General features: G+C 32.2%; 2 protein-coding genes across 2 annotated transcripts; both read right to left on the reverse strand.

Annotated features, from left to right (window-relative positions):
* Positions 1-85: 85 nt before the first annotated feature.
* Positions 86-1399, reverse strand: LOC137828207 (uncharacterized). Its single transcript, XM_068634677.2, has 2 exons — positions 608-1399; positions 86-395 (listed from the first exon to the last, which is right to left on the reverse strand). The coding sequence occupies exons 1-2, from the start codon at positions 1260-1262 to the stop codon at positions 313-315; spliced, it is 738 nt and encodes a 245-aa protein (XP_068490778.1). The 5' UTR covers positions 1263-1399; the 3' UTR covers positions 86-312.
* Positions 1400-5594: 4195 nt separating this feature from the next.
* Positions 5595-7879, reverse strand: MYB55 (myb domain protein 55). Its single transcript, XM_068637314.2, has 3 exons — positions 7418-7879; positions 7185-7314; positions 5595-7052 (listed from the first exon to the last, which is right to left on the reverse strand). Exons 1-3 carry the CDS (start codon positions 7548-7550, stop codon positions 5978-5980), a joined length of 1338 nt encoding a protein of 445 aa, XP_068493415.2. The 5' UTR covers positions 7551-7879; the 3' UTR covers positions 5595-5977.
* Positions 7880-8714: the final 835 nt, after the last annotated feature.

Consider the following 8714-nt stretch of genomic DNA (forward strand, 5'->3'; position numbering starts at 1 on the left):
TTCATTTTCTTGTTTAGATATATTTGCATTTCATTCCTTACAAATTAGGGAAAAGATTTTTTTTTTAAGATAAGGGCAATAAAATGAAATAGGATCCATTTCAGTTTCTATAATAGTATTTCATATCATTTGCTAATGTGCATAATGCAACATAATGTTCTTATATATATCATTATCATTTTACAACCTCTTCATTGATCTCTATTATTCGATCAGTGTCAAATAGATGAGAGATATATATCATCTTCATCATCTAGCCATAGGTAGTGTTTTTAGCCTCCATGGAAAAGGAGTTGGTAGAAAATTAGCATGTCAAGTGCTGTATTTGGATGCAGATGCTGCTACTGCCTGTGCCCACACCTTAAGCCGAGCCTTTACTTCTCTAGGATCGTCACCTTAAGGGCCAAAACATATAAAAGAAGAACTTTCTCAGTGAGATCCATCACTTTGTTCGTATAACTTGTTCAGATAAATCATAAGTTAATTAATCACCACACAAAAGAATGTAAAATGTTTCTACTGCCACACAAAGACTGTAAACAACAAAATGTATTGCACATATTCTTTGAAGATTACTAGACTATTGTTGTAGTAAAATACACTTTACCAGGGCTAGAGATGCGCCAATTTGTGATTGAAGTAGCATCAGTGCTAGTATCATCAAGTGTAGAATTTGAGAAAGAGAGAGAAAGAGAAGGTATCTGCAACTCCAAGTCAAAGCCAAGATCTCTGCATGCCTTTACTTCCTCCAACTCCATGCACAGTGACTTTCTACCTTTCCCCCTTGTTATCACCCTCAACCCACTTTCATCACTCTCTCCACTGCAAAACCCCTTATGTTTCATCACTTGTTCCTTCTCTTTCTTCTCACTATTGCTCCTATTTTTCTCCCACACCCTAGTGCCCTTTCTCATTCCCCTACACTTTCTCCTCCATGGACCCTTATCCTTTGTCTTTTGAGCCTCGTTGCCATTAGAATAGTCCTTCACGCCAAGTGGGGGCCTTGCTGGCGAAGGATAACGGCTACTCAACTCGTTTTCATCAGGATCAGATGATAACAAGAGCTCTTTGTCGTCAGAAACTTCAGCATCTGCATCACCATCGTCCTCTTCTATGGACAAGCCTGACATGTACGTAGCCATGGCATCATCAACATCACGACACATGGTGCTGCTGGTACAAACAGAAAGCCTGGACAAGTTATGGGAATGATCATATCCCTCATTGTTTTCATCGGTTTCATACGAAGCCATGGTATACATGCAAGCATTGTTGGTAAAGCATTTATAGGAGAGAAGAAAAAAAAGTGTGGTTTGGTTGAGAGTGAGTGAGCAATGTTGTATCTGTAGGAAGAGAAAGAAAGAAAGAAGGAAATGGAGGAGCGGGGTTGTGTGATGTTGTAACTGATAAGGCAGAAGAAGGGTTCAACTATATATATATCTTCACATCTTCATCATCAATCACATTTTTATTTCTCTTTTTCTTTCTATCTCATCCTATATTACGCAAAACTTGCACACAGTATTTAGATATTTAGGTTTTGTTTTTACTGATATTTAATTAGAATTAAAGTTTAATGTAGTAATTTGTATAATAAGCTTATTTTACATATTATCATAAAATATACTTTAATTTCAAGGAAGAATAACACAAACAGCAATAAAATATTATATATAAACTTTATTCTCGTATTATTCGTACTTTTTATCTTCTTTGTCTCTCTTTTTTCAATCATACATACCCCTATCTTTAAGAGAAATTAATAAATAATTGCAACTTAATTATTATAATGTAAAAATTGGCTCCTGATAAGAGACTTTTGTGATAATTTCTTTATTTTAAAAGTTCATAGACATTTAATATTTTCTATTGTTTTGTTTTATTCTAGTAATAGGAAAATTTCGACTTGTTCTAATAAAAAGAAAATTTCATTTTTAATTTGAATCTTATGATCACAATAAAATCATTTAATAGAAATTAATTCTAAAGATAAGTAATAATAACTAAATGATTAAATTAAATATTATTTTAAAAATTACAAAAAATTATTGATATCTAAATTAGTTTATATTATTGATAAATGTAAATTAGTATCTAATTAACTACATTACTAATAACAGAAACTAGTTAGATATCAATATTTTTATTTTTTATAATAATATTTAATTTAATCAAAATTAATTATTTTTTATTCAATAATTTTTTAATAATATGTAGTTTTTGAAACCCATAATATCGATCATGTTTTGTCAAACCTATTATCTGTATAAGAAACTAAATCATTAATTATTGTTAGGAATGAAGACAGACAAGTTACTGAACAAACCAATATGGGGGAATGAATATATATAGTCTAATTTTAAATGTTAGTTGACTCATATACTAAATAAATCAGGTCAATAGTTTTTTAAATCCTATTAATAACACATAAAAAATAATATTTTTAAAATTATTATTACCGTTAAATTTTAATATTTAAGATTATATATTTATTGATCTATTTAAAGAACTAGACCTATTAGCTTCCGTAAAGTCTTATGCCTATTTGCGTATTCAATAGATGTTTTATTAGCCTATTTAAAAAAACGTTAAGATGCATTATACTTTTAAGTACACTTTAAAGTCAAGTTATGAGCTTTGAATTAGATAATTCAAACTTTTAAAAATATTCAATTTAGGAAACAAATATCTTAGATTCTAGTATACTTTTCTAAATTTTAAATGACCCTGAAAATTTTGAAAATTCCATTCTAAATTTTTTTTGGAACAAGTAATCCAGAAGTTATTTTTAAAGAAAGGTAAAATGGTCATTTTGAAAATTATGGGGGTATGCCTAGAAAATTTGGAGGTGTAGGAATAAATACTTTAATTTTAATAATTTAAGTTTGACTTCCTTCTATCCTTGGGCCTGTCAATAATAAGATTATTAAAAATGGGTCCAAACTTCAATGGGTTGCTGTTCTATGACAGTTTCTTCTAGCTTTTCCATATCTTCTTTTGGTATCTCATATTTCTTAAAATATAAAAATATCATTTATTTTATTGATGTTCTTCATTTTAGAATGGTTGATTCGAAAAACTTCAGATTATAGAATCTAGAAGGTATTTTTGAATTCTAGAATGTATTTTCTTAGAATTTTTTTTGGAATTATAGATTCTAAAAGGTATTTTTACAAAAACAAAATACATTAAAATTTGAAAAAAAAAATTACAATAAAATACATTTTAGATTACATTGGAAGGTATTCCAGAACAAAGATGCCTTCCAGATTATGCTCTAGAAATCTAAATGTGGGTGGTGTTACCCCCACACATTTTTTCCTTCTAAATTCACTCCATTCTTTTAGGAAACACTAAAATGACAAATATACAATATCCACTAAGGAAATCCAGAATTTAATTATAAATATTTGTAATATATAAATTATAAATTAATTAAAATTCGTAATCAGCATTTTTAACATATATATTATATTTTAGGATGAACAATTAATTTTATATACAATATATGTATAGATAAGAAAAATAGTTTGAAATTGGTGAACCAGAAATTTGTAGTTAGAAGATATTGAGAATATCTATAATAAAATGTTCATTCTCATTCATAGTATAAGAATAGATGGATAAAATTAATCTAACGTATAAAAAAACTTTAATATACAAAACCTCTAAATCGGTAACTGATTAATTCTTACACGATAGAAAAAATAAAGTTATTTAGATCGTAGACAACATTCGATCCATTCACTAGTTGTAAGGATGAGAAAAACTACATTTATTTTATTTTTCTTAATAAAGTTTCAAAGGAACAACTACATTATAAAGTGAAAATAAATAGGAACCTTTTCTGTTGCAAATAAATATAGGTTCCCTAACTCACCATATTAAACTCACAAAAAACCTACCACATAAAAAATGTTTTTCCAAATAAACGTTAATCTATAATCATGTGATTGAGATTGATTTTTTTTTCGTGAAAATGTATTTTTTTAATAATTCATACAATAATTATTTTCAGAATATCTTATCTATTTCATCATTTTTCTGCATGTCATAATGGTGGACAGAAAGATAAAAAAGGATATTGTATGAAATGTTTATGAATATTACTTTCCTTTCCTTTTTTATAAATACATATTTGACACCAGTAGCAATATGTTTAATAATTTAATATATAAACAATCCGAATTCAGAGAAAATTAATAACATCAACTAAGATTGTTCAATTGTTAAAAAAGATCCAACATTAGTTACTTACTAACAGTTTTGGTTAGTTAAATGCATTAGCTACAAATTAACTCTAATGATGATGGAATTCACTTTTTTACAACACAATTCACGCTTCTAATCTCTCTCTCTCTATGTACAATCACTATCATGTACGTATTTCCCCGAACATAAAAAAAAACTTTCACACTTGAAAAAGTAAACATTCATTTTATAACTCATTATAATAATATAATAATATATATTAGTATTTTAATTTAAAAATAAAATAAATATAATTAAAATATTAATTTATTAAAGTGTTAAATAACGTAATTTTGTTTTGGAGTGTCAGCACTCCATAGTTATGTATTCAATTAAAGTCTTGACAGTCTAATATGAATTATTTCATATTATAATTGTTTAAAATAAAATAAAAAATAATTTTTCTAGTGAAACGTGTCCATAGAAAGAGATAGAGAAATTTTGAAAGGTTGTTATGGTGTGTTAGGTTAGAATTGGTGACTGTGTTTATTTAGGTTTTAGTTGATGTGGATTATGTTGTTAATTTTAGTGTGATGAGTGTAGAAGTTTGAATTGAATCGATGATGTTGTTAAAAAGTTAGAGAATTGGAGCGTGTGTTAGAGATGGAATTGAAATTGGAGGTGGTAGGTGTTGGTTGCAAAGGGTTGTTTAGGATAATGTTTGGAGTTTGAAGTGTGTTAAAGGAAGTAGAGGACATGGGGTATGGGTAATGTGGCCCTTGTTAGCTTGGAAGTCCTTGTCTCATTGCACGGAATTAAGCGATTTTCAATTCATGTGCCTATGAGTGCTGTCACTTAACTTCTCCAAACGTGACCATTCTACTCTTTTGTGCGTCTTCAAATGTCAAAGAATATCCACACCCATCCACCTAAACTTAATAATTATCAGGGGGAAATGCTCTCTCTTTTGCTTTTCAAATTAACCTTCATTTTCTTCCTCTCTTTTTCTTCATTCACTTGTAGTTTCTTAAAAGGAAAACTAACGGTCTTGTTGCGCAGGTGAAAGTAAAACACATATTAATAGATTCTCCCATACTGAAATTTCACACGACAAAATGATGTGTAAGTTGTGTCAATCTCTTTCTTGGTTACAGTAAATAAGGGAGGGTCTATAAAAAATAATGAGAAAAGAAATGGATGTAAAATTTACACATGACAAGACTTGTCATGTTGCATGAAAGGATCCACTCCCAAAACTCCCATAGAGGCTACTATTGGGGTGAATATATTATTCTACTGTCTAGAAAACGATGGACAACCATTAGAACCTTGGATTGGTAAAAGTGCTGGTTACACTAGTTTGGTGTCGTTTTCAGTGGTATCAAAGTGGGAAAACAAGTTCATACCCGGTAGAAGAGATTCTGAAAATTGTTTGCAGGTAAAGTAACTCTGTCCCTGGCATCAAAATGAAAATGAAACTTTGCATGGACCAATAAAAACATCTGTGATGGCTGGAACTTGGACATGCAAATGCACCATTGCGGTTACAGTGTAGCAAAGAAAGAAAATAGTAGAATGAAGACAGAATAGCAACTCTTATTCTGTAATTCTACCCCACACCCGAGAAGAAGAAAGTAAAGACAAAGTGAAAAAAAAAAAAGTGAAATAATTGTTTTGTATTAGACCTAAATAAGAGCAAAATCTGTGGTTTCACACACCTGTACTAAGAATAAAATCCCTTGAATTGGAACCCTTGTAATAAAATCTTTGTTTTTCTCCAATCCTTTTACATGTGTCCAAAGGCTGCCCTGAGCTTCTGGATGTCCTTGGAAAAGATACTAGAGGTTTGAGACGGTTCTTGCTGTTTGGTGCTGTGAGGTAACATAGCCCCTAAAGTATCAGGTACCAAATGCATGGATGTTTTTATCTCGTTGCATAAGGATTCAGGAGCTAGATTTTGTGCAGAAGCCAGCATTGAGATTGGATTGTGAAGGTACTCATCCCACTTAGCCTCTTCTGTATGATTCTCCATCATATGAATTTGTCCCTCTTTAGTAGTAGAGGTGCTGCATTCTGCCAATCCCCAAGAAGAAAAGATGTTTAAGGGGCTGCTACCTCTCAACTCAGTGCTGCTATTACTCCTAATGCTGCTATTGCTATTGTTGGAGGCGCTGGCTTCCCAGTAATGAGATCCATAGGCTGTAGAAACACTGTCAGAAGGAACAGCAAGTGAAGGCTTGTAGCTGAAAGAATTAGGAAGAAACAAATTGGTTGTAGGTGTAGGATGATTAATGGAAGTGGCAGCATTGAAAGGAAATTCAGAGTTCATATCGAAAGGCCTTCCAGTTTGGCTGAACCAATGACTAGAGTTTGAATCATTAGGGAGACAGTCATTGGTTGCATAACTCATCTGAATTGGAAAATTTCCCATCAAATCTGAGGGCTGGCAACTAGTGGTGTAGCTCTCTTGGCGGCTACTATTCATAAACCTGTCTAGGAACAAGTCTTTGTTGTAACAGTTGTTGGCTACGAAATTGCTGTCACTTCTGCAGTAAATCTTGGAGCTGCAGGAACCATCCATCTCGGGTAAATAGGCTTTTGGAGAAATTGATGTTCTCTGCTCATAGGAAGCTGAATCTGACTTGGAGCTCTCTGATTTCAGGAGGTTCAATTCATTGGACACTTCCGGTGCTTTACCTTGGCTCTTACCAGTGTCATCTCCATTCTCAACCTCGGACAGTGGTTTATGTGTGACAGGGTCTATGCCTTTTTGCCTCAGTTTCTTCTTCAAGCAAGAGTTCCACAGATTCTTTATTTCATTGTCAGTCCTCCCCGGCAACTGTGCCGCAATTTGAGACCACCTGAGACAGCACAGGATAACATGCATGTCAAGCAAAAGAAAAAGAAAAGTAAAACATAACCACATTAGAAAAGAAAAAAGGGAAAATTCATTAATTCAATCATGAGAGAGACTGAATTACAGTTACGATTACCTGTTCCCTAATACTGCATGAAGCTCAATGATAAGGTTTTCTTCTTCTTGTGAGAATGTTCCTCTCTTTAAATCAGGTCTAAGGTAATTGATCCACCTAAGCCTGCAGCTCTTACCACACCTTTGCAAACCTGCCAATACATTGGAAAAAGAGATGAATAACAGTTTTCTTTTCTCTTTATTACACGCAAAAGGAGATTAAAGGAGGGTGAGTTGGATAATTGGATGAATTACCTGCTTGCTTAGGCACAGAACTCCAACATCCATGACCATACTTGGTAATATGCCTCAGAAGTTTTTCATCCTCCTCAGGGGACCAAAGACCCTTCCGAAGCTTTTGCTTGTAACAGCAAGAGTGCCTTCCCATTTGTAGTTTTTCTTTTTTCCCTTAATTAGCAAATGAAGAGAGAACCTGAAACCTTGTCGGTTAACACAAAGTTTGTTTATTCCTACGAGAAGTGTCAGCAGGGGTGGCAATGAAGAAAAGGTATTGGGGGTTGAGATAGAAAGAATGTGACAGGCAGAGAGAAGATATGAAGAAGGAAAATGAACTGGCAGCTGAGAAAAGAAGTTGAACTAATATAAGAGCGAGGCCCCATGAGAGAGGTCATAGTCAACAAGGTTCCCTGTATTTTCTTTCTTTCTTTATTTTAAATGTATACATTATATGCTTCATCTATCTGATAGAGATTCAACAATGTGAAATAGGACTTCTTGTTGTATATAGGTCTGAGTTGAAACAAGGTGAAAAAATGGGGTTGAAACTTTAAACAGTAGAGTGACCATGTCTTTTCCTAGCTGTGATGTGAGCATTGATGTCTCTTGCAGGAATGGTGGGACACCTTTGCTGATATTATAATCAAGTGAAGACAGTATAAGGAGAATTGCAAATGAAGATAAAAAATGGATAACTTGGAAAAGTAATGGGAGAAATTGTTTTACTGTGCTGAAGGAGTTGCCACAGAAGTTATTATATTACTAACCTGAGTCCTCATTATTCAAAAACCTGAATTAATGGTTTTAGAGACTCCTGAAGAAAAAGAAAGCAATCTTAATACCAAAATTTCATTGTCAAATGCTACAGTCTCGGCCCGTCTATGTCTGTGAAAAGCGAAATGCGAAATACCATTTTGCAAGTGCATCAAAACTTGTGTCTGAAAAAATCAAATAAAATAGGACCTATCTATTCTTTACTCTTTGAGCTTTATGTGCGATTCATCAGTGTCATCATTTCTTTGAAAAGTTCCATCATTACGTGGAAAGAACAATTTTTCTTTTTTTTTCCTCAAAATAATGCATGTTGTTATCCTCTATGTGTTGCAATCCAACTGCTGCTGCAAATTATCCTTCTTATAATAGTTTACATTTTGGAATTCTAATCAAACTGAGTACATATGATGATATTGGTCACGTATATGCATAGATAAATAGGTTAAAGGTAGAGAGTTTAGTAAAAAGCAGATGCTACCGTTTGTGATATTAGGGTTGTATTTGTATTGTACAAAAGTATTTTTTTAAAATAATTAACAAA

This window comes from Phaseolus vulgaris, chromosome 7, assembly GCF_051622355.1.
Source record: "Phaseolus vulgaris cultivar YP4 chromosome 7, ASM5162235v1, whole genome shotgun sequence".
Taxonomy (NCBI): domain Eukaryota; kingdom Viridiplantae; phylum Streptophyta; class Magnoliopsida; order Fabales; family Fabaceae; genus Phaseolus; species Phaseolus vulgaris.